The sequence below is a fragment of the Danio rerio genome, chromosome 17 (genome assembly GCF_049306965.1).
Source record: "Danio rerio strain Tuebingen ecotype United States chromosome 17, GRCz12tu, whole genome shotgun sequence".
Taxonomy (NCBI): domain Eukaryota; kingdom Metazoa; phylum Chordata; class Actinopteri; order Cypriniformes; family Danionidae; genus Danio; species Danio rerio.
This window is the reverse complement of record NC_133192.1, coordinates 4,503,545-4,530,000: the sequence shown is the minus strand read 5'-3', so window position 1 is coordinate 4,530,000 and position 26,456 is coordinate 4,503,545. Positions and strand designations below refer to the sequence as shown.

The 26,456-nt window shown below is 34.9% G+C and overlaps 1 protein-coding gene and 1 long non-coding RNA gene across 10 annotated transcripts in view; both read right to left on the bottom strand.

Moving 5' to 3' along the window:
- The window catches only part of sntg2 (syntrophin, gamma 2), a 200,894-nt gene that overhangs the window by 56,562 nt on the left and 117,876 nt on the right, over positions 1-26,456 (bottom strand). For 5 of the 8 annotated variants that reach the window (XM_073927412.1, XM_073927413.1, XM_073927415.1 and 2 more), the window contains 2 exon segments: positions 24,914-25,041; positions 6,304-6,433 (listed from right to left, as the gene is read on the bottom strand). In XM_073927412.1, the coding sequence (XP_073783513.1) occupies positions 6,304-6,433; positions 24,914-25,041 (258 nt within the window). 8 annotated transcript variants of the gene reach the window in all.
- LOC141378494 (uncharacterized) lies at positions 487-3,327 on the bottom strand. 2 transcript variants are annotated; one of them, XR_012393164.1, is made up of 5 exons: positions 3,244-3,327; positions 2,410-2,526; positions 2,277-2,318; positions 1,824-1,954; positions 487-1,483 (listed from the first exon to the last, which is right to left on the bottom strand). It is a non-coding gene; the product is annotated as an uncharacterized lncRNA (long non-coding RNA). The 2 variants fall into 2 exon arrangements; XR_012393163.1 differs by having other exon boundaries at positions 1,868-1,954.

Sequence of the window (26,456 nt, the reverse complement as noted above, 5' to 3'; positions counted from 1 at the left end):
TTCTGGGAGCACTGTACCAATGTGGCGGCGCTATTGACGCATGCTCAGGGTCCCTGTGTGATATCTAGTGTATATATCTATGGTAATAATCTATACACAGAGTGTTTCTTAGACCATTACTATTACTATTATTATTCATTCATTCATTCATTCTCTTTCGTCTTAGTCTCTATTTCAGGGGTTGCCACAGCGGAATGAACCGCCAACTATTCCAGCATACACTGTTAGACATTTCAAAGGGTTTTTACAGTAACTTACTGGCAACACTGTTGCCAGTAAGTTACTGTATTTTAGATTTACAGTATACAACTGTAAATCCGTTTACAGCATGTTACTGTAGTGTCTGAAAATGGTTAACTACTGTAAAAACCTAAGTTAACAGTTAGCTACTGTAAACCTTTTAATTTTGTCCTAAATATTTTATAATATAATTTTATTAATATTATTTTAATACTATAGACCTAAAAAAGACACAATTACAAAATATTAACAAAATAAACACTCTTTATTTAAAACATTGGAGATGCTTAAAACAAGCTTAAAAATGTGTAAAAACATTACATTTCAATCATTCAAAATATTTTATTTTAAGAAAAAAAAACATTGAAAATGACAAAGCACATTAACATACATGTACAAAACTAATTTAAGTGTCTGACCTGCATATTGTTGAGAAAAAAAAACCCAATTGTACTAAGTACTACTGACATTAAACCAGACACAATTACAAAATATTCCATTCTTTAAAACATTAATAATGCTTAAAGCATTTAAGGAAAATGTGTGCAAATTACATTAAGCAATAAAATCAACACATTAAAAATAAATAAATCACACAAAGCACTAGAACATACATGTACAATAAAAATTTAAACTTCTGAATTGCATATTGTTGGAAAAATAAATATTTGTAACTATTAGCCGACTCAGAAACAACCCAACTTTAAAATATTACTAGTTCTGGTGTCAAATGCTCAACAAGGTCTGAATTCACATGTTCAAATGCAATTCATCTTTATTTCTATTGCACTTTTACAATGTAGATCAATGATGTCAAAGCAGCTTAACATAGAAGTTCTTGTAAATTGAAGCTGCTTCAGTCCAGTTTTCAGAATTGAAGCAGTAAATGTCACTGCTGAAAGTCCAAACACTGAAGAGCAAATCCACCGATCCACCAATCGTAGCCAAGTGATCCAGTGGCGACAGTGGCATGGAACAAACTTCACCAACTGACGAAAGTGTAGAATAAAATCCCTTGAGAGATACCAGGCTCAGTTGGGCACGACCAGTTCTCCTCTAGCCAAACTTGTGCAAGGCCGCAGTCTAGGCACCGGAGGCTTGAAAGTTCACCAGCGGGTGGTCAGGCTGGCCCATTGGATCAATGCGGAAACTCATTGATCACGTGTGTCTTTTAGGATTCACTCCTCCATGACCACCACAGCATCTGGTCAGGATTTGGCCCAGTCCAGGATTATGAAGAACTCTGGATAAGGACAAACAGACTAACATAAGCATAGAAGAAGCTTGTTTAAAAAAAATAAATCATATACTGGGTAATTATTTTGAAGCATGGCAGCTAGGTTGGGGTAGTTTTCAGCTGGTACTGAGCAACTGGCTCCTGCTCATAACCTGCTCACTACCATGTTTAAAAGAGAACTAACCAGAATGTCCTGTTTATTTTTTTCCCTAACAAGGTTTTACAAAAACATTGTAGCATTTGTGATGGGTTGATTCACTGCAGGACAGATTAGACTATTTGTTTTATGTATTCCTAATAAACTAAAACAGACTGAATACTGATACAACTATTGAGAGTGTCTCACCTAATCCAAGTTCTCAGTTAGCTGGTGAAAGAAGGATAACTCACTGTTGTTCATGGTTGTCATTCTCTTCACTACTTCTCCTGCTATCTTCTGGCTCACTCTGGTTGTTGCTGTGCATTTTGTTTCATCCTCTGGAATTATTTATATAAAAAATTGTATTATTTTATTTATTACAAAATATTTAGGCAACATGAAATGGGGAAAAAGACATTTAATACATAGACAAATGCATGTATCCCAATACTAATTATTGTATTTTGAAATGTCTGACCCATGACAGACCTCAATCTGCTCAAAAATATTATAAACAAAGATGAAAAAAAAAACCTACTAAATGGTTTAATAAAAAAGGGAAAACGATTTTTTTATTTAGCTAGCAACTAAACATGTGACACATTTTGTATTAAAAGTAACGTTAATATATTGAGAAACAAATAGATGTACAGTACTTACTGTTGTATGAGGTCCAGTTTGCACAGGCAGGCTCCCAGTATTCTATATTGAGACCATAAAAAAGCCAAATATACAGATAAGAATACCATGCTACAATCCACAACCTCCACACAACTTTTTTTTATTTGTTTACCTTGGTTGCTTACTGGTCTTGCTTATTTTTTAAGCATAAGGCTGTGCTGATCAAGATGTTCCTCTGAAATGCTGTTTGTTTCTTTAGACAAAACCTGCTGCTGTGCCAGTGCCATATCTAAACAGAAAAAAATATAATGGTAACAATTATGTTAAACCAAATGTCAAGAGTTGTGATAAAAAAATAATTAGCAAACAATAAATAGCAAAAAGGTGGTTATTAGCATAATGCATAGAGGTAAAATTGGTTTTATATTAGCAGATTCAGACTTCCCCCTTAATAATTTAATTTCATAAAAGTATTATTTGCAAACTCTAAATAGCGAAATCATTTTAGCAGCTAATGACTATCAAAGTACAACATGCTCACGGTCAAATAAACAGTGTTAATGTTGATTTCAAGTCATACTGGCATGCTAATTCTGATCGAATATTCAAAGTAACATGGTAAACAGTATAGAGTCTTCTAAATGAACGAATGTGCGAATATAAAACCAACTTTACCTCTATGCATATTGTAACGTTATAGATTTACGTTTGCGTTCTTATAGGTTACGTCGCGATGTTATTTTCTCAAGCTAACGTTATAAGTTACTCTAAACCAGAGAAAAATAAGTTCACAACATCTAATATAGATAGTATAAATCAATATAAGTTAAACGTTGCACGTTAAAATGAGTTTGAGTCCAATTCAGTATAAACTTAGCTCAGTTTAGCTAACAGTTAACATTACCATTTTAAGATCGCTTCAGCCAATGTTGCCGAGCAAACAAATGCTAATAGAGGTGCTCAAATCAATGTCGAGTGTTGTCAGCACAGACAGACGCGCTTTTACCTGGATTATTTGTTGGTCTTTTATTCATATTCTTCTGGGGGAAAACACTCTCTGCCGGACCGTTGTCTCGTGCTAAGTGTCCTCCAAAACTGTCTGCATACCTCTGGTTCCCTCCTAAACCAAAACCCGCTGCAACACCGGTTCCTATGTAAATAAATAAAAAGATATGACGAGAACAATGGCTAATAGTCATAAACAGTCTTATTTAAAGTAATAGTAGTGTTAATGTAATAAATTAAATAAAGGTAACATCTTAATAGATGATATATTTCTCAAATGGGCGAAATAACGCCAAGCCAGAGAAAATAATAATAGCCAACTTTATACTTTACTTTGTTCTATTCTCGTCCACAAAACATTCTGTAAAATGAAACACTGCCTCAGCTTACCAGAGTAAAGTTTGTTAAATCCAGTATGTTCTTCAGGCACACTAATAAATTGTCCTCCAGAATTGCTCCAGGGTCCTCAGGCAAAATGTGGTGCAGAGTAGTCGAATCGCCGCAAGGTGGCGTTGAAGCAGTTGTGGAAAATACAGTATAATACACGAATTTTTACAAATACAGTACATCGCTGTATATGTTGTTCGACGTTACACTAAATTCCCATAATGCAACGGTAAATACAGTTATTTACCGTAAAAGGAATTTGCAGTATTACACTGGGTGAAATACAGTAAATAACTGTGTAATTTACAGAAATGTCTAACAGTGTATGTTTAACACAGTTAATGGTCCTCCAGCTGCAACCCAGTACTGGGAAACACCCATACACTCTCATTCACACAAATACACATACACAGTCACATACACTACAGCCTAGTTAGTTCATCAATTCCCCTATAGGGCATGTGTTTGGAATGTAGGGGAAACCAAAGCACTCGGAGGAAACCCACGCCATGTTTAAATATGTATTTAGCCAGATAATTTGTTTTTTTCAATAAAATAATACAAAATTATACATAATTATTTGGTCAGAAAAAACACAATGAAATGAAATAAAATGTCTGTTTACATATTTATTTGGTCAGAGAAAATAAAATAAAATAAATGAATGAAATAATAAAATAGAAATAAATAAATAAAATAAATAAATAAAATTAAATAAAATCATTTACATACTGATTTGGTCAGAGAAAACCTTTAATAAAATAAACTAACTAACTAACTAAATAAATAAAAAATAATTAAAATAAAGCGAAATTAAATTAAATAAGATTAAAATAGAACAAAAATATTTACATATTTATTTGGTCAGAGAAAACACTTAACATAAAATAAAATAAATAAATAAAAATAAATAAATAAAATACAATTATTTTTTAAATATTGATTATTATATAATTTAAAATTTAAACAATATGTATATTCATATAATATTTTATATAATAATAAAATGGGGTGTCATTGTGGGGAAGTGGGTAGCACAATCGCCTCACAGCAAGAAGGTCGCTGGTTCGAGTGTTGGCGTTACTGTGTGGAGTTTATATGTTCTCTCCGTGTTGGCGTAGGTTTCCTCCGAGGGCTCTGTTTTCCCCCACAGTCCAAACATGTGCGCTATAGGGTTATTGGGTAAGCAAAATTGGCTGTAGCGTATGAGTGCCAATAAGTGTGTGTGGATGTTTCCCAGTGATGGGTTGCAGCTGGAAGGGTACCCGCTCCACAAAACATATGCTGGATAAGTTGGCAGTCCGCCGTGGCGACCCCAGATTAATAAAGGGACTAAGCCAAAAAGAAAATGAATGAACAAATTAATATAATAAAAAAAATAAGCATATTAATATTATTATTATTAATATTATTATTAGTATAATTTTTTAATTATTGTAATGTAATGTGTATTTATATAGCACATTTAATATGTATGGCCATACACCCAAAGTGCTTCACAATCATGGGGGCGGGGTCTCTCCACACCACCACCAGTGTGCAGCATTCACTTGGATGATGTGACGGCAGCCACAGGACAACGGCGCCAGTGCTTCACCGCACACCAGCTACTTGTGGAGTGGAGAGACAGTGATAGAGCTGATTCAGTGGATAGGGATGATTGGGAGGCCATGATGGTTAAGAGCTGAGAGGGAATTTGGCCAGGACACTGGGGTTACACCCCCACTCTTTACGAAAACAAATGTAGTTATTATTATTTATTATTATTATTATTATTATTATTGTCTGCCGCTATATTATTATTGTTATTATTATTATTTGACGTTGTATTATTATTATTATTATTATTATTATTGTTATTATTATTATTGTCTGCCGCTATCTTATTATTGTTATTATTATTATTTGCCGCTGTATTATTATTATTATTATTATTATTATTATTATTATTATTATTATTGTTGTTGTTGTTATTATTATTATTATTGTCTGCCGTTATTATTATTATTAATTATTATTATTATTATTATTATTATTATTATTATTATTACTATTACTATTATTATTATTATTGTCTGCCTCTATATTATTATTATTATTATTATTATTATTATTGTCTGCAGCTATATTATTATTATTATTATTATTATTATTATTATTATTATTGTCTGCAGCTATATTATTATTATTATTATTATTATTATTATTATCTGCCGTTATATTATTATTATTATTATTATTATTATTATTATTATTATTATTATTATTATTATTATGTATATACTATAATAAATAAATAAATAAATAAATAAATAAATAATAAACATTTTGATATACATGGACATATACATACTATGATACATACATAGAAAAATAAATAAATCAAATAAAACACTACTAGTATTACTACTGCAAACAACAACAACAACAACATAAATGTTAAAATAAAACAGCATACACAATATTAATATACTCATTTAAATATGTAAATAACCAGCAAAATAAATGCCAGTGACTCCAACAAATCTATAATACCTGTAAGCCAGAATATGACATATAGCTGCAGAAGGACTGAACGCAGCTAAACTCCAGATGTGTGTTCATATTTTAGCCTGAGAACTGAAACGCGTGCTGTAAATCAGTGCATTTGCTGCAGTGTGTGTGTTTTACTCACGCTGTCCTGCGTCAGATCGTTGATGTTGGTTGATATTGCTTGAAGCCAGTCTGTGCTTTCACCCGCAGTGCAAAATTGAAGAACGTGCGTGCAAACTCCATCTAAGGCAATGACTTCGAAACTGTTCGATCTGGATCAAAAGAAAAGCAATATCTATTATGAACAACTCTGAAAAGCACAACATGATCACAACACAGCAGCACAAATCACTTACAACCCTCTAGATCTATCATATACCTGTATTTTTGACAGGTACAGTATTATTATGTTATTGTTGATTAAAAAAAACTTTAAAGCAACAACAATAAAATTAACCTTTTTTATATTACTACTAAAATAGTATGTAAAGATGAAGTTAAAATAAATAATTTCATTCTCATCATCAAAGTTAGTTGTATCAAAATGTAAAATATTACAATTACACATCATTAATAATCATAAAAAATACATTCATTAAGTAAAAGCAATATTAATTTAGTTACCAATATTTTAATCAATATTTCTGTCATTTTTATGTATTATTATTATTATTATTATTATTATTATTATTATTATTATTATTATTATTATTATTATTATTATTATTGTCTGCTGCTATATTATTATTACTATTATTATTATTATGGTTATTATTATTATTATCATTATCATTATTATTATTTTCTGCTGCTATATTATTATAATTAATATTATTGTCTGCCACTATATTATTATTATTATTATTATTATTATTGACTGCCGCTATATGAATATTATTATTATTATTATTATTATTATTATTATTATTATTATTGACTGCTGCTATATTATTATTATTATTATTATTATTATTATTATTATTATTATTATTATTATTATTATTGTCTGCCGCTATATTAATATTATTATTATTGTCTGCCGCTATATTATTATTATTATTATTATTATTATTATTATTATTATTATTATTATTATTGTCTGCTGCTATATTATTATTATTATTATTGTCTGCCGCTATATGAATATTATTATTATTATTATTATTATTATTATTATTATTGTCTGCTGCTATATTATTATTACTATTATTATTATTATTATGGTTATTATTATTATTATCATTATCATTATTATTATTTTCTGCTGCTATATTATTATAATTAATATTATTGTCTGCCACTATATTATTATTATTATTATTATTATTGACTGCCGCTATATGAATATTATTATTATTATTATTATTATTATTATTGTCTGCCGCTATATTAATATTATTATTATTATTATTGTCTGCCGCTATATTATTATTATTATTATTATTATTATTATTATTATTATTATTATTATTATTATTATTATTATTATTATTATTATTGTCTGCTGCTATATTATTATTATTATTATTGTCTGCCGCTATATGAATATTATTATTATTATTATTATTATTATTATTATTATTATTGTCTGCTGCTATATTATTATTACTATTATTATTATTATTATGGTTATTATTATTATTATCATTATCATTATTATTATTTTCTGCTGCTATATTATTATAATTAATATTATTGTCTGCCACTATATTATTATTATTATTATTATTATTGACTGCCGCTATATGAATATTATTATTATTATTATTATTATTATTATTGTCTGCCGCTATATTAATATTATTATTATTATTATTGTCTGCCGCTATATTATTATTATTATTATTATTATTATTATTATTATTATTGTCTGCTGCTATATTATTATTATTATTATTGTCTGCCGCTATATTATTATTATTATTATTATTATTATTATTATTATTATTATTGTCTGCTGCTATATTATTATTATTATTATTATTATTATTATTATTGTCTGCCGCTATATTAATATTATTATTATTATTATTGTCTGCCGCTATATTATTATTATCATTATTATTATTATTACTATTGTCTGCCGCTATATCATTATTATTATTATTATTTTATTATTATTACTACTATTATCATTATTATTTGCCGCTTTATTATTATTTTTATTATTTTATTAATATTATTATTATTATTATTATTAATATGATTTCCTGCTACTATTTTATTATTATTATTAATAATTTTATATTATTATTATTATTATTATTATTATTATTATTATTATTATTATTATTATTATTATTTTATTATTATTATTATTATTATTTATTATGATGTTATATTTTATATTAACCTACTTAGTTATTTTTACAGTATTACACTGCTGGGAAATACTGTAACTGCTATTACTGCAGGGAGTACTGTAATTACTGTTTTTCATAACCTTTTCTGTCTTTCAAACAACAAATTTATTGCGATATATAAATTGAGCTTGCAGGCTAAAGTACAGTATTACTGTATTCTGATGTACTGTATATAGAGTCACTGCTGCTGATGGAGAGTCTATGTGTGGTTAAACCTTCTCCAAGTCCTTTAAGACGCAAGATATCAGATCAAATGCTCATAAAAATCTTCACGGCCACGGAGGTTTACTCTAGTATTGATGAGCATATGAATAAGGCATCACAGATATGTTTGTGTATTGTGGAAACGGAGAGTAAATCGATAATAAAAAGTAAAAAGTATGATTCACTGGATAAATTCTCAAATGACGATCCATAGAAACTCTTCAAAACAAGTCAAAATACATAAATACATTTATAAATGAGCCAAACAAGCAAAGAGCAAATCTCAGAGCGATATCAAAAGGGAATAAAAATGCACACAAATAAACAAAAACTGTATATATTATAGAATAATACATAAATCAAGACTGTAGATAAACTCACATAAACAAATGAATTAAATTAATAAATAAACAGTGAAATTAGGCAGGGCGGCATGGTGGCTCAAAGGTTAGCATTGTTGCCTCATAGCGAGAAGGTCACTGATTTGAGTCCCGGCTGGGTCAGTTGGGGCATTTCTGTGTGAAGTTTGCATGTTCTCCCCATGTTGGCGTGGGTTTCCTCTGGGTTTTCTGGTTTTCCCCACAAGCCCAAAGACATGCACTATAGGGGAATTGATGAACTAAATTGCCCATAGTGTGTGTGTGTGTGTGTGTGTGTGTGTGTGTGTGTGTGTGTGTGTGTGTGTGTGTGTGTGTGTGTGTGTGTGTGTGTGTGTGTGTGTGAATGAGTGTGTATGAGTGCTTCCCAGTACTGGGTTCCAGTCAGAAAGGCATCGTAAAACATATGCTGGAATAGTTGGCGGTTCATTCCGCTGTGGGGACTCCTGATAAATAGGGGGTTAAGCCACAAGAAAATGAATAAATGAAATTAAGCAAAATGTACATCAGTGATTTACTATACTTCACCCAAATTATCTGTTTTTTGACATGAATTTAAATTTCCAAATAAACAAATAATAATAATAATAATAATAATATTTTATGCAGGTGTGCTATTTGCACAAGAAATACACATACGCCAGACATAAAGTTGGCGTGGACTAATGCACATTCTCACGTTCATTTCATCGTTAGTAAATCCAAATGCGAGAGTAATACCCGGCGTACACAAAGTTTTTTGTGCTTACGCAGCGTTGATACATGAGGCCCCAAAAGACTTGTGCCCTCCAGGACTGAGTTTGGACACCCTTGTTCTAAAACAATCGCAAAAACGAGTGCACTTCCAATAAGGTGTGAAATAAGTATAAAAATTTCATACAATTTAATAAACTTAACTTTACAGATTTACTAACAATTTACATCATGTCTTGACATGTTCTATAAATGTTGCCATAAATCCAGACTGCATACTACATATACTGTACTGAAATACACACTACATAGAGTTGACAAAAATGAAAAGCTTTCCTGTCAAGTGGATATTTTTAAGCAATGTTTAACAGAGCAAAGGCATTTTTCCACTGTATTTCCTATTACTTGATTCTTCTGGATAAAGTCTTATTTCTTCTAGTTTGGCTTGAATAAAAAATATAAATTGGCAAAAAGTAAAAGGTCAATATTATTAGCCCTTTACAACTGGCAACAGAACAAACCACCGCTGCTCCGGTTTCCCCTCACAGTCCAAACACAAGCGCTATAGGTAAATTGGATAAACTAAATTGGCCGTTGTGTATGCGTGCGTGTGTGTGTGTGTGAATGAATGTGTATGGGTGTTTCCCAGTACTGGATTGCAGCTGAAAGGGCATCCTCTGCGTAAAACATGCTCGAATAATTAGTAAACCACTGTGGTGACCCCTGATAAATAAGAGACTAATCTAAAGAAATCGGAATGATGAACTATGCCATTAAACTAGGGATGGGAAGATTAACCGATATGTATCGATACGCGGCCATCGGTAGAGCAGCAGAGGATAAATGAAATTTAAGAAAGCAAATCGAGATGCATCGGTTTTTGCGAGATGCTTCGGTTTTTCCAAGATACAGCTTATATTTTTAATATAGAATGTATTTTTTATTTATTAACAAGTGTTGTCAACCTGTTTTTGGCGCATAATTTAATCGACCTACATAAAGTATGCATTAGCAACGGGCTTGCGGATGTGTACACTTACACTACAACTCAGTGTATCAGGTGTGCGGATGAAGCTAGTGAAGCGCCCTTAGAAAGCGCGAGAAGCAAAACAAACATTTTATTCCCCACTGAGTTTTAAATCTAAAGTATGGCAACATTATGGATTCTGCAAAAAGGTTGGACGACTTGACAGGACAGATGCAATTTGCAAAATGTGCCGCGCATCTGTAAAATACACGGGCAGTACGACTAATTTGATATCTCACTTGAAGCGGTGCCACTGTGTTGTTGTGGAAGCATCTTGTGTTCCTGCATCCCCGGCTTTCGCACTGCTTCAACTGTAGCTACCAGCTCCAAAAGTGGTGAGAAAAGCGTTGAAAGTTTTCTCCATGCGCAACAGTTCTGCTCGCTCTACGCCAATAACGAATGCTATTGCATTGTTCATCTGCAAAGATATTCAGCCTAGAGTCACGGAGAACGAAGGTTTTAAACACCACCTGTTAATTTTTATTTATTTATATTTTTATTAGCCTGTTGTTTACAGTGACAGTGATGTTTCAAAGCAGCATAACACTGCTAGTTCACCACCTTAAGTTTTGAATATTCAGTGGCACAATGTATCTTTGTAAAACTTGTTTTCATAGTTGAAAAGTTAAATCACAATTGTTGTTGTGCAATGCTCAACCTTTATGTTGAAAGAGTGCAAATATATACATTTATAATATATATTGCACTTATACATTCTGTTTATCTTGAAAATACTTAAATAATATGTGCTATATGTTCTAAAATGGCCCTCTACTGTAAACTGACACTCTGGCTCTGAGAGAAAAGCCAGTTTGTAAAAAAGTCTTGGTTTTGCTTGGTTAATAAATAATCAAACTCATTCAATGGCACAGCATCCTTTCTTACATCATCTCATGAACTTGATCTAATTAGTTAGTGCTGAATTATCGCATTGTATCGTGATATGGGTGTGAATCGTATCGTGTTGCATCGCAATATGTCACAAATGTAACGCTAATATATCGGATCGTATTCTTTGTATCGAGATGCGTATCGGATCGGCATTATAGCTTAGATGCCCAACCCTACATTAAACTATACAATTTTGCAATAAATAAATCAAACAGCCTATCAATCTTTACCTATATAAAGTTACAAAACCAGACTACACAAATCTCCCCGTCACATCAAATGTCTGAACTTAAGCTGACTGTCACGTCACTCATTTCCATTTGTTTTAAATGTGTAAAGCCATCAATATAAATACGAGGGATGAATCGCATCTGTTGAAGAGCAGCTTGTCAAGCGCACTTCACCATCAATAGTAGATAATGTGCTCTTTTGACACTTCATTTCAGCGCTTGTGATTCGCAGATAAATCATACTTTGATTCACTGGACCGAATGTTTAATGACGGCTGTCGGTTCAGTTCAACGGGACCAAAGTCTCCATCAAAACACCAGACTTTACATACACTTCAAGTCACAATTATTTGACCTCCTCTGATTTTTTTATTTTTATTTTTTGTCAAATATTTCTCAAATGATGTTTAACAGATTCAGGAATTTTATAACAGTATTTGCTATAATATTTAATTCTTCTGGAGAAAGTCTTATTTTATTTTATTTTAAAGAATTAATTTATTTAAGCTAGAATGAAAGCAGTTTTTAATTTTTTAAACCCCATTTAAAGTTCAATATTATTACCCCCCTTAAGCAATATTTGTTTTGGATAGTCTACAGAACAAAACTATTATTATACAATGACTTGCCTAATTACACCATCTTTACACTAATTAACCTAGTTAAGCCTTTAAATGTCACTTTAAGCTAAATACGCTTATTTCAAGCTTACATCAAACTTGCCTAATTACACCATCTTTACACTAATTAACCTAGATAAGCCTTTAAATGTCACTTTAAGCTAAATACGCTTATTTCAAGCGACCGCTATTTTAAAGAACCCGGAAGTATAGGACCAGGATTAATAATAATAATCAGTTCAGTTTCATTTAACAAATTAAAAGCAATTTGGCATCAAACAACATCAGTTTCTTTGAGAGTCATATGCTCAAGTGTCCTCCTAGGCTTCAGTTCATGGCACCGGTTAAACACTGTGGGGACATGTTCCTGCTTCAGCCTATGTAGCCCGGTGAGTGATAGAACACTGCAGTCCTCTGTAGCACATCCTCGTGTTGTCTGTATTAGTGTTGTCCCAGTACTGAAGTTTTAAAAATGTCCATTTCCTGCTAACATTTAAGCGCCGCTGAGTGTGTTCATAAACAGCGCTGATTTACCATAGTGCTCAACAGTTTACCGCTCTTCACCCAGTGCAAATGCATGTACACGGAGACTGGAGCACGAAGGAGCCGAGTCATCAAGCAGCGGAGGGTGAACTGATGACCTTCTCTGCCAATCACAGTCCTTTCTGTTGAGCACTGGTGAACACAATGGCAAATCAGTGCTGTTTAAGAACGCCATCAACAGTGCCTTAAATGTTAGCAGGAAATTGACGTTTTTTTTTTTTAGTTCAGTATTGTGACAAGTCTAATATAGTGAAAGAATCAGTTTATTAACTCGAGTTTGGTGAATGGCGTCTAAAACATGTGTTTGGGAAAGAAAAGGTTAGCTAATTAGTGCCATTTCCCTTAACTTAGCTGGAAATGAGCTCTGATATCCCTTTTTATTTTCACCATTCATTCAGAACGGACCTTCGGGTCACTCGGAAGGTGGTTATAAATTTTATAAATTTGTAATAAATTTATAAATTTGTGTCACTTTCTCTTCGCTGATGAGATATACAGCCAGCTACACAACGTTCCTATGCAACTCCCAACGATACTTCCAGGTTTCTTCCTAACACAGCCTCGATTTCACTTTTAAAAATGGCGGCCTTGTGAAATCAGCCTATAATAGTGTCTTGAACAATATCTTGTCAAATATTATGTGCTGTAATCAAGGCAAAGAGAAAAAGTTAGCTTTGTTTTTGCATTATCACAGCTCTGCCAGTGAGAGTGGTGGAGCTCAAGCACATTGAAGCGGGCGGGGCATGTCGGATACTACAGTATGAGCTGATGTGAATAAAATCCTCGATCCTTTTAGGTGTAAGTGACAAACTAAAAGCTTTACATGTTTATATCAGTTTTATATCTTCTAAATGGTGTGACACGATTGCTCAGTGGTTAGCATTGTCGCCTCATAGCAAGAAGGTCACTTGTTTGAGTACTGGCTGGGTCAGTTGGCAATTCTATGTGGAGTTTGCATGTTCTCCCTGTGTTGGTGTGGGTTTCCTCCGGGTGCTCCGGTTTCCCCCACAATCCAAACACATGCGCTATAGGAGAACTGAAAAAACTAAATTGCCCATAGTGTGTGTGTGTGTGTGAGTGACATATCAGGACACAAATCTGTATAATGACATTGATATGACACAGGTATTACAAAAAGTACATGAAATATGAGGACATTGGTGACGCTGTCATTTCTCAAAGAGCTTATAAATCACACAGTATGAGTTTAATCAGAGAGTAAGGCCGTACTCACACTAGGTACAGTTGCCTCGAACCGGGCCAAAGCACGCTTGTCCCCCCTCCCGTCTCCCCCGACGGCCCGCGCTCACACCATATCGGGCCTCGGCACGCTTACGTCATTGCTGCTGCGCTGTTCAGAAGCGCTCTCTATGGCGAGCCTTTTTAGCATTTAAATCTTTGTTCTGACTCCATAAATATATTTAGAGATATCTCTTATTATATTTTGTCTAGTCATAATTATAATTCGACTAGTCAGAATAACAATTAGAGATATCTGCAATTACAATTGTACTAGTACGAAATCAGATTGGAGATATCTGCAAATATATTATGACTAGTCATATTCCTCCATTGACTTCCATTGAAAAATATTTGCAGATATCTCTAAATGAGTTTTGACTAGTCACAATTGTAATTAGAGATATCTCTGAGTTTTTACTAGTCATAATACATTTGGAGCTGTCTTTAATTCATCATATTTAGAGATATTTACAAATATATTTGAAGATCTCTAATTAATTTACTAATAGTCGAATTACAGTTGTAGATATCTTGAATTGGATTTTTGACAAGTCAAAACTCATTTAGAGATATCTGCAAGGTTTAAATGCTATAACGGCTTGCCATACGCTCTCACTCAGTAGCACAGTGGAGATTTCTCTAGTTATATCGTTTTAGTCGTTTGATATGCCGTCAAATGTTTCGCCAAACAGTCCTTAGGGATGCGGTGACACGCAGTCAGATATTTCGCCGAACAGATCCGCCACTTTTGGCGCTCATAAACAATCATAAAGCCCTCGTGCTGCAGGAATGAGGAGGTCTGCTGAAGGTGCAGCTGGCGTGCTGTGAGGAGTTTGCTTCTTTAATAAACTACGGCAGTTTGCGTTCACTGAACAGTAAGAATGATTAATAAATCCATATCAAACAGTCCCTTGAAAGTCACGTCTCGCTTTCAGTTTCGGGCTTTGGCGCGTTTTGCGCTCACACACAAGCGTACCGCGCCAAAGCCCAAGTGTACCGCGCTCAGGCACACCTCTTCCAACCGGGCCAGGGCCGGCCAAGTGAACCGTGCTTGAGCGCGATTCAGCGCACTCACACTTCTCAAACGATACCAGGCCTGGGCACGGTACAGATGGCATAGTGTGAGTAGGCCCTAAAGCTGCACACAGTCTCCTGTGATGGTTGGGTTTAGGAGTAGGGTGGGGTGAGGGCAATACAATATACGGTTTGAATAGTACAAAATGAATGGAAACCTATGTAATGTACCCACTTTTCACAAAAACAAACGTGTGTGTGTGTAAATGAGTGTGTATTGGTGTTTCCCAGTGCTGGGTTGCAGCTGGAAGGGCTTCCGTTGCGTAAAACATGCATGTGCTGGATAAGTTGGAGATTCATTCCGCTGTGAATCCTGATAAATAAAGGGACTAAGCTGAAAAGAAAATTAGTGAGCATTGTATCTGTGCATATACATTAAATTAGTCAGTACTGAAGCCAAATCTGGAGACAATCTAACAAATTAACTTATGACAATGCTATAAAAATAATACATCCAAATTTATATGCTAGGGAAAAATGTATTCATTCATCTTGTTTTTGGCTTAGTCCCTTTATTAATCTGGGGTCGCCACAGCGGAATGAACCGCCAACTTAATCAGGATGCCCTTCCAGCTGCAACACATCATTGAGAAACATACATACGCACTCGTTCACACACAAACACTACGGACAATTTAGCCTATCCAATTCACCTATAGCTTATGTGTTAGGACTGTGGGAAAAACCTGAGCACTTGGAGGAAACCCACTCGAACACGGGAAGCAGATACATGTGAAGCGCGCCGGGTCGTTGCCTATGAAAGTGATGAGCGGGGTGAAAGGTGGGGCCTGTGGCCGCGGTTGGGGAGGATTGGCGGGCCCTTGATAATGTCTCTGGGGACCCCCTAAATGTAGGGGCCCTTTAAATCCTCTACTTCCCCCCCAATTACCCCCCCCTCCCTGCGGCGCCCCTGATGGGGAGAACATGCAAACTCCACACAAAAACTGACCCAGCCAAGGCTCGAACCAGTAACCTTATTACTATGAGGTGATTGTGCTACCCACTGTGCTAACGTGATGCCCATTAGGGAAAAATATTAAAGAAAAACTATTTAAAAGCGCTAAATTCATAAGAAAAAAAAAATTATAAAATTGTGTCGCATTTTTCTGGTGTGTAATTTCTTTTTCCAATATTTTGCATGAATTTAAATGTGTTATCTTTCTATTTCTAAAGATGTTGGGTGACCAAAATATCATTCATTTATTTTCTTTTCGGCTTAGTCCCTTTATTAACCTGGGCTGCCACAGTGGAATGAACCACTAACTTATCCAGCATATGTATTATGCAGCGGATGCCCTTCCAGCTGCAACCCATAACTGGGAAACATCCATACACTCTCATTTACACACCTACACTATGGGCAATTTTAGCCATCCAATTCACCTATAGTGCATGTGTTTGGACTTGTGGGGGAAACCGGAGCACCCGGAGGAAACAAAATATTCATTCATTCATTCATTCATTCTCTTGTCAGCTTAGTCCCTTTATTAATCCGGGGTCGCCACAGCGGAATGAACCGCCAACTTAGTTTTTACGCAACGGATGCCCTTCCAGCCACTACCCATCTCTGGGAAAGAAACAAAATATTATTTTAGTAAAAATGTAATGTATTAATATATTTAATAAATCTGTTTAGTTTAAATGCACCCACATATATGACCTATATTTACTTAGAAATGGATAGAAATCTTCATTTTCAACAGGAGGTGTTGCTCATTTATGCCAAGCACTGTGCATGAACTTTCAGATCCCCCACTAAACAGAACGAAGCCAGACTTCAAGACTTTATTACTCCCAAAACACAGAATACATCTTCAGCAGCTTCACACTCTCCAACTTTTCCAATAAAGCAGTTCAATAAATGGCATGATTTCAATTAATGCCAGCCATGTGTGAGACGCGTGGCCTTTCGCGGACAGAAATTGCCTGAAGAATGTAATGTTCTGCTTGAACTAGCAGGCGACGGACAGAACACAATCACAAATCTATTAGTGTGAGAGAGACACGTCTTCAGCGGCGTTCATATGGAGAGATACGACTATACGGCGAGCTGAGTGAACATTCAGTGCACTACAGTCTGTTTAATATCATGCTAATAATATCTAGTCTATTCAACTCTTGCTCATTGAAAATATGTGTCCAGGGCAAAGAGCTTAGCATCACCAAGAGGCGACACTCAATAGGACGTTCCATTGCCACAGCAGTGCCCAGCAACAGGGTAAAGTCTAGATCGGATATGTGGCCGGCCGGAAGTGCGACATGCACATTGATATAGCAGTATTTTTTATGACACTCTATAACAATAACTAATATATTTACAGTACTGTGACAGTTGGGTTTAGGGTTGGGGTGGGGGTAGATGTTAAAAAAACAGTTTATTGGGTAATTTAATAGATAACATAAATAATACTCGGTACAACTACTGTTTTGACGTACTGTGATGGTTGGGTTTAGGGTTGGGGTGTGGGTAGATGTTAATAAAATAAAAATGTATTGTGTTACTTAATAGATAACTTAATTAATACTCGGTAAAACTACAGTTTTTACATTACTGTGATGGTTGGGTTAAGGGCTGGGGTGGGGGTAGACGTTAAAAATACAATTTATTGGGTAATTTAATAGATAACATAAATAATACTCGGTACAACGACCGTTTTTACGTTACTGTGATGGTTGGGTTTAGGGTTGAAGTGGGGGTAGACATAAAAAAAATCATTGGGTAATTTAATTGATAACATAAATAATACTCGGTACAACTACTGTTTACGTTACTGTGACGGTTGGGTTTAGGGTTGGGGTGGGTTAGACGTAAAAAAATACAATTAATTGGGTGATTTAATAGATCATTTAAGTAATACTCGGTACAACTAATGATTTTACGTTACTTTGATGGTTGGGTTTAGGGTTGGGGTAGATGTAAAAAAATACAATTTATTGTGTAATTTAATACATAACATAAATAATACTCGGTACAACTACTGTTTTTACGTTATTGTGACGGTTGGGTTTAGGATTCGGGTGGGGGTAAACGTTAAAAAAATACAATTAATTGGGTAATTTAATAGATAACTTAAGTAATAATCGGTAAAACTACAGTTTTTACGTTACTGTGATATATATATATATATATATATATATATATATATATATATATATATATATATATATATATATATATATATATATATATATATATATATATATATTAGGGGTGTCAAAATTAATTGTTTCTTTGGTGCACCGTGATGCAGACGCGGATAATTCGGTATCGGTTCAGTAATAATTATAACCGCTTATTATGTACTGACGTCATTTATCTCCTATGCGCTCTGTCGCGGGGGAGGTGAGCGTGAGTATTTTCAACACTCAGCCAACGCAGGGCTGGCCCGTGGCATAGGCACCATAGGGAAATTCTAAGGGCGCTGTATATCCAGGGGGGCGCCAGAAAGGAGCGCGGTTCAGTTGGTATGTTTTCGATATTCTTGACACACATTCAGTTATAGATGGCAATAACTCAAAAACTTTTTACCCTAAAAAGATCTAAAGTGTGTTTCCTACAAAAAGACAAAGCTGGTTATGTTTCACAGCTGTCGTTCTTTTTTTTTCGCTCCACACTACGAGCACTGCTCCGTTTAAGCCCTCGCAATAAGTATTTAGCCGGGATAGCACACGCTGAGAAGAGCTCTCAGCAAGGGACCGTCGGAAAAGTGCTTATTTTTTTTCTTTTTTTTTTTTTTCGTTTTTCTGCTCCGCTATTCGTGAGCTCTCCCTGTTGCGAGGGCTTAAGTGTGTGTGTGTTTCTTTGGTGCTGTCTATGTTTGTGTTTGAATGAGAGACAGTGTGGTGATGTGTGTCTGTGTGTTTACAGACAGCTTGTTATAGCCTCCTCTAAAATATAACACTGTATATGGAAAGCATCATCAATGCACCGTGATGCACTGAAACATCGAATTGAACCGAATCGAAGGCATGATAATCGTAACCGAACCGTGAGACCAGTATAGGTTCACACCTCTAATATATATATATATATATATATATATAATTGTATATATTTATATAATTTTATATATATATAATTTTATATATATATATAATTTTAAATAATAACATTTTTAATATTTATATAACAAAGTTGTCCGCAAATTTTTGGGAATTACCACCACAAAATAATTTCATTGCAAAAATCCCTCAAAAAATAAAATCATGAAAAACCTGGGGGTCTGATAAAACATTATTTGTGGGATATTTTGAGCTGAAACTTCACCACTCACTAAGGACATCAAAGACTTATTTTAGATCATGTAAAAAAGAGAATAATAGTTCCCCTTTAAACAGCATTTCAAATTAAAATTGTTGGACAAAATCATCGTAAGCAATATTATGCAAATTGTATTTTGTGGCCCTTTGCATTAAACGTGGCCCCTTTGAACTTGATTACCCCTGAGCATAAGGATGACTGAACAGCTTGCCATTGCAAAGAAAAAGGGAAAGTGACAAGAGTTTGCAAAAACATTTTGGGTGCAACAGGGCCAATCAGAGTTCACCGTCTCACAGGAGACTGCCGTAAAAAGAGCTGTGAAACCTGCAAGAGTCTTACTGTTGTGAGAATGATGAAGCGCTCTGGGAATTGTACTGAGATTTGAAATCCCATTTAAAACTTTCAGTATTCAAATGAGGACATCCTTCAGCTGAAAACCCTTCAGGAAAAATGAAATATCATAATTATGTGCTAAAGGGAAAGTTCACTGCAAAATGAAAACCCTGTCGTAAGAAATTTGTTCATCTTTGAGACGCAAATGAAGATCTCGCATGTTGCATAATGATTATTAACCTCTCCAATAAAATATCTTAGCATAATAATATTCAAATGCTTAGTTCTATCCCCACAGCGGTTTTGTAACATAATGCAGTGCAAAGCAATGATAATTGAGTGATTATCAAATAGACACTGTTTAAAAGATGCCTGGTATTTTAGAGGATTGAGAAGACCACACCACCGCTGATGAACAGAGATAGTAAAGCTTCTGGAAATAAAGATTTCTAAGAGAGTTAGGACTTACAATGGTAATATTTATCTTAAGTTTGACAGTAGCTCAGACACGTAGGATACAAAGTAGCTTTTCCAGTAGCTAGTTCATTTTTTCTAGCAAGTCGTGAGTAGCTTGACAACAGCTACAGTAAATACAGTACATTTAGTCCTTCAAGATTACATACAATAGGTTATTGCAGCTATTGATTGCTAAATCACACATTGTACACTCTCAGAAATCAAAGTACAGCTAAATTGCTTATCACTGCGTATCTCACATATTTAGCATGTTGTTAGGACACACACAGGGCTATAATGTAACCTGCTCACCTAATGTTTATGCTAGTAATATTTATATTATTTGCAAATTAATAACCTCATGTGGACTTCTGAACCTGCATCTTATTTAGGAGTCTGCTACTGTCCACCGGAGATCACATTTGAGTCACGGACGCATGCTTTGACAGCCTTCATGACTGAAATACACTGTTTTCCACCAAGGAAACCCAGGGTGCTGAAATATAATTGGCTAAACTGGCATCAAGCGGGTTAATCGGACCAAAACAAAGATGTAACTCACATTTTCAAAGCAGAATATCTCAAGTGGTGCTCGCTGCAGAGCCATTTGAGGAGAGGTGAGCTCTAGAGAGGGGGAGCTTAAGCTTGAGCTCTACCTTTTTTGCACTTCTTCTACGAGTGATGTCACTGGGGGTAGGGTTAGGGGTGGGGTTGGTGTACGCATTAAAACAGCTTACAGGAGGAGGAGCGACAGCTCATGCTCCCCCTCTCTGGAGCTCACCTCTCCTCAAATGGCTCTGCAGCGAGCACCCTCTCGAATATCTTGACTTCAGCATTGTTTTTCAGATAAACAGGAATGTTCACTTAGCATGTTTCTTAAATATCTGCAAACATATTTTGTTTATGCTTTAGAAGAGTCAAACACTGACATACAGCACTGTTAAGTTTGTCAGTACCACTAAGAATTCAGACACAGCTGAGTTTGATCAAGGTTGAAGCTAAACTCTAAAGCTAAAGTTGAGAACCCCTGCCTTACAGGGTTAAAATCCAAGTGTCTGAATGTGAATACATGTTTAGATTATGCATCCCAGCTAATTAAGGATGAGAAACGAATCTCTGCTTTCCACCTGCTGCAATCACAACCTTTGAGTTTCCAAGAGGTTATTTATAGATTTCACTTCTCCATCTGACAATCCAGCAAAATCTCCCCTATTTCAATGAAAGATCCCACATGAAAGAAAAAAACAGTATACTATAGGATTCACAGTAAAATTGCAGTTAAATTAGAAAAAAAATGGTAGTTATTATACAATAAAAATGTCACATGCTTCAGTGACCACCTGAGGGTGCTGTAGTGCATCAGGACTTAGATAGCACTACAGCGTCCCAGAAGGACTACAATTCCATACATACCACGCGCATACACTGGAACACTTACACTGACCCGTCATCTCATCTGTTCTGTGTTACCGTTGATTATCTGGACTATTTATACAACCATTCCACCTCTGTTTGTCATCGCGTCGTTTCTCATCCTTGTCTTTCCTGCCACAGTGTTTCTAGTAAGTCTAGTATTCGAGTTTTGATTCCGGAGCCCTGTCTCTGTTTTATGTTTCTTGTTTTGTTGTTTATTTGTACTTTGAGCACCTTGTTTCTCTGTTGATGCGCACTGTAAATAAACCGCACTTGGATCTGCACCTTTTTGTTTCCGTTTCAATCCATAACGTGACAAAATTGTTGTATACTATTGTATATTAAAGTATTTACTGAGTCATACTGCAACATACTATACTATTAACTAATGAACTAATAGATGCTAGCGATGATAGATTATGTTACTTCCAGTGTTGGGAAGTGACGTCACTACAAGTTAGTGTTTTCAGAGGTAGTGCAATTTTCAGATCGCCATATCGTCCACGTTTGTCACAAATTACGTGAGATCAGATGGACGGAGGAGCTTGGCCAGACATGCTGCAGCCTGAACCAATCGTGTGGATCAAGCACACCGTTGTTAATATTAGGAAGAAAATAAAAACATTTATGCTTTTTTGGAGTCAAACACTTTGGACATCGCTTGAACAAAACTTAAGACCGCACAAAAACACGATTAACACTTTTTAATATCTTTTAAGGTGCTTAATGCTCTCATAATTGATCTATCAACTTTTAATACTGTTTAAGACCCCGCGGATACCTTGTGCATGAAAAAAACATGTTTACTGGGTCAGTATAACTTAAGTATTCCATCCTATATAATGTTAATGAAAAGCATATAATGCATAAGGGAATCTGATAATGACAAATGTCTGATTTACCAGTAAAAAAAAAAAGGTGTAATATTGTTGCCAATGACGGATTGCAAGCATATATCTCAAACACAATCATTTAACTTCAGAATTATGAATAGTTGCATTCTATTGTCATCCTTTTACTGAGTTATCAACCTGGACATATTTAAAGTCTGTTCAAGTCCACCACTCAAAGTCTATACAAAATGTAGCATTTTAACCAACAGTAGATCTCTACACAGAGGCCTAATATTATTATTGTTGGCTGGAGAAAGCCAACATACTGTTATACTACTCTGTCCTTGAAAACAAACGTATCTCCTCCTAGGCCGTTCATGCCACAAGGCCCAAATGTGGTCAAAATGTGCTTTCTACATTCAAGATTGTTGCTATATCTCCTCATGCCAATAAGACTTATTGTTTTTTTAATAGAAAATGTTAAATATTAAATTTTTATAATCCGAGCATATAAAAAAATTATACAAGCCCCAAATTTGGCCAAAAGCTGTATTTAGATGCGTTAGATTTTGTTGCTATATCTTTAAGGTTTATCAGACTTTTAGTTTTCCAATAAATAATGTTTAAGCATTATTTTTCTCAAAATATGGCAAGCCATTTTTGACTTAAACTCCATATTTTTACTGATATTTTTGCATGTATCACTTTCACACTTGTTAAGCATTGTATTTTCAAAAAAATACGGCAAGCCATTTTTACATAATGTTCCTTACCTTAGTCCCTTTATTAATCAGGGGTCGCCACAACGGAATGAACCGCCAACTTATCCAGCATTTGTTTTACACAGCGAATGCCCTTCCAGCCCCAACCCAACACCAGGAATACATAATGTTCAAGTCCAGTTTTTGACACTCATAAAGACTGTCATAGAAACATTGAGGTTGATTAAGATCACTCATATTGCCAAGAAGCTTTGATGTATCATCACTAACCTGTCAAATGTCCCCATAACAATAAAACAGTATAACCTAGCAACCATTTAAAAATAGCAATATCTCTACATCAGAACATCGTAGGGACCTGGGCATTGGCTTGTTTGACTCATGCTAGCAAATGGGACTTCCTGTGTACTATGCATGGTAACAATGATAATGGAAGCCAAGTGCTAATAACGATTAGCTACATGCTATGAATGATTATCTAAATGCAATATCATATGCTAGAAATGCCTACTAAGTATTAGCATTTGATCAAACATGTACACGAGCATTGCCCTTTAGCAACTGCTTAGCAACCACCTAACAATGCCATAATTGTTATAGCAACTGCCTAGCAACCACTTCGCAACCGCCGCCGTGCTTCCTGCCAACTGCCATTCCCAGTTCTAGCGCAGTCACGTTGGCTTTCTCAAGCCAACATCAAAGTTTTTCAATAAACTTTAGGTTCTAGTTATTGTTGTTATGCCATATGTTTGAGAATAACAACCTACTGACACTAACTTTGTTTTTACATCTACAGAATTGTGAGAAAATTGTGATCTTGATAAGCAAAAAATAAAATTGTGATTCTCATTTTAGCCAGAATTGTCTTATTTGTTTTGGCTAGAATAAAAGCAGTTTTTACTTTATCAACAATTTTAAGGTCAATATTATTAGCCCCTTTAAGCTATTTTTTTTTTCGATAATCTACAGAACAAACCATCATTATACAATAACTTGCATAATTACCCTAACCTGTCTAGTTAACTTAATCAACCTAGTTGAGCCTTTAAAAGTCTCTTTAAGCTGTATAGAAGTGTCTTGAAAAATAGTCAAATATTATTTACTGTCATCATGGCAAAGATAAAATAAATCAGTTATTAGAAATGAGTTATTAAAACTAGTATGTTTAGAAATGTGTTGAAGAAATCTGTCCGTTAAACAGAAATTTGGGGAAAAGTAAACAGGGGAGATATATATATATATATATATATATATATATATATAATTTTATTTTATTTTTTCCATATGGGATGGAAGTTTAGAGGTTTTCCTCTTGCTCCTCTTGCTGCATCGCTGACCTTTCCAGACACGGCATGCCGCTGCATAGATATTGGATTTAACATCCTCTCACCTAAATGAAAAATGCTTGCAAAACCAACATTGGGAGCGGCGCGTGGCAAAACCCTACAGCATCACGGCGGATTACCGTACCTTAATTTGTCGGTTCCAGCTTTGCGTCGAGAGATTCGAGCCATGAACAGAGGGAGGGTGACGGCATCCAGCCAGCGTTTCTCATACTTTGGTTCATTAGCCGAAGGTGAGGAGGGCGACGACGGGGCCTAGATGGAATAAATGAGAGGGAGAGAGTGAGAGGACGGGGCAGAAACAGCTCGTTTTAGTGCCATCCGCTGCCCTTTGATCGCGCTGCCAGCGGCCTCATAACAACCGTGTCGCCAGATTCAAAAGCATCGGCTGACAGATAATAACTGCGGCTCAACGCGATCCTGCAGTATTTTACAAATGAATGAGGATTACAGTGGCCTTACATAAATGCATGACATTTTCTATGCATATTCACACACGCACACACATATACACATGCACGTGTGCGCACACACACAAGAAAAATATGATGAAAGTGTAAAGCAGCTGCTTACTATATTTAGTTTACAAGCTCTTCTGGAAAACACAGCAAAAACTGACACGCTTTTAATTTATTTTTTGCATTTTCCATACAAATATTTTCATTCATTTAAGATGCATAGAATTGTGAGGCAAAATTGCACCTGCTGATGCAGTAAAAATTGCTTTACTAATTGTACAGTAAAACACGAGTCAACAATCACAATGATAATACAATATAAAAGTTTGTATTGTATGCTAACGAGCAGTTGGACAGGTGTACCTAATAAAGTGGCCGGTGTGTGAAGACATGCTTAAGATGATCTGCTGCAGTTCAAAGCGAGCATCAGAATGGGGAAGAAAGGGGATTTAAGTGGCTTTGAACGTGGCATGGTTGTTGGTGCCAGACGGGCTGGTCTGAGTATTTCAGAAACTGCTGATCTACTGGGATTTTCACGCACAACCACCTCTAGGGTTTACAGAGAATGGTCCGAAAAAGAGGAAATATCCAGTGAGCGGCAGTTCTGTGGGCGCAAATGCCTTGTTGATGCCAGAGGTCAGAGGAGAATGGCCAGACTGGTTCCAGCTGATAGAAAGGCAACAGTAACTCAAGTAAGCACTCGTTACAACTGAGATCCGCAGAAGAGCATCTCTGAACACACAACACGTTCAACCTTGAGGCAGATGGGCTACAGCAGCAGAAGAGCACACCGGGTGCCGCTCCTGTCAGCTAAGAACAGGAAACTGAGGCTACAATTCACACAGACACACCAAAACTGGACAATAGAAGATTGGAGAAACGTTGCACAAAATCATATACACACAAAAAATTGGGTTATTTTATTGTCTTGTGTATTTTTTTAAAATCTCTATATTTTAAGTTATTAAGTAAAATTGAAAAATAGTTACAAAATAGTATTATGTTATAAAATAATAAATTATTAGAGTTTCGGTTTTGTTTTTCAGGCTACGTGAATCAAGAATTTCCTTTTCAATGTGTTCCTTGTTTCCATCAGCCTGTGATAATGCACATTGTGCAGTACTGCATAAGAAACACGTGATGGAATTACCAAATTTTGAATAAAAATTCTTTAAATTCACAAATAAAGTTTTTTTTTAAATCACTAGACAT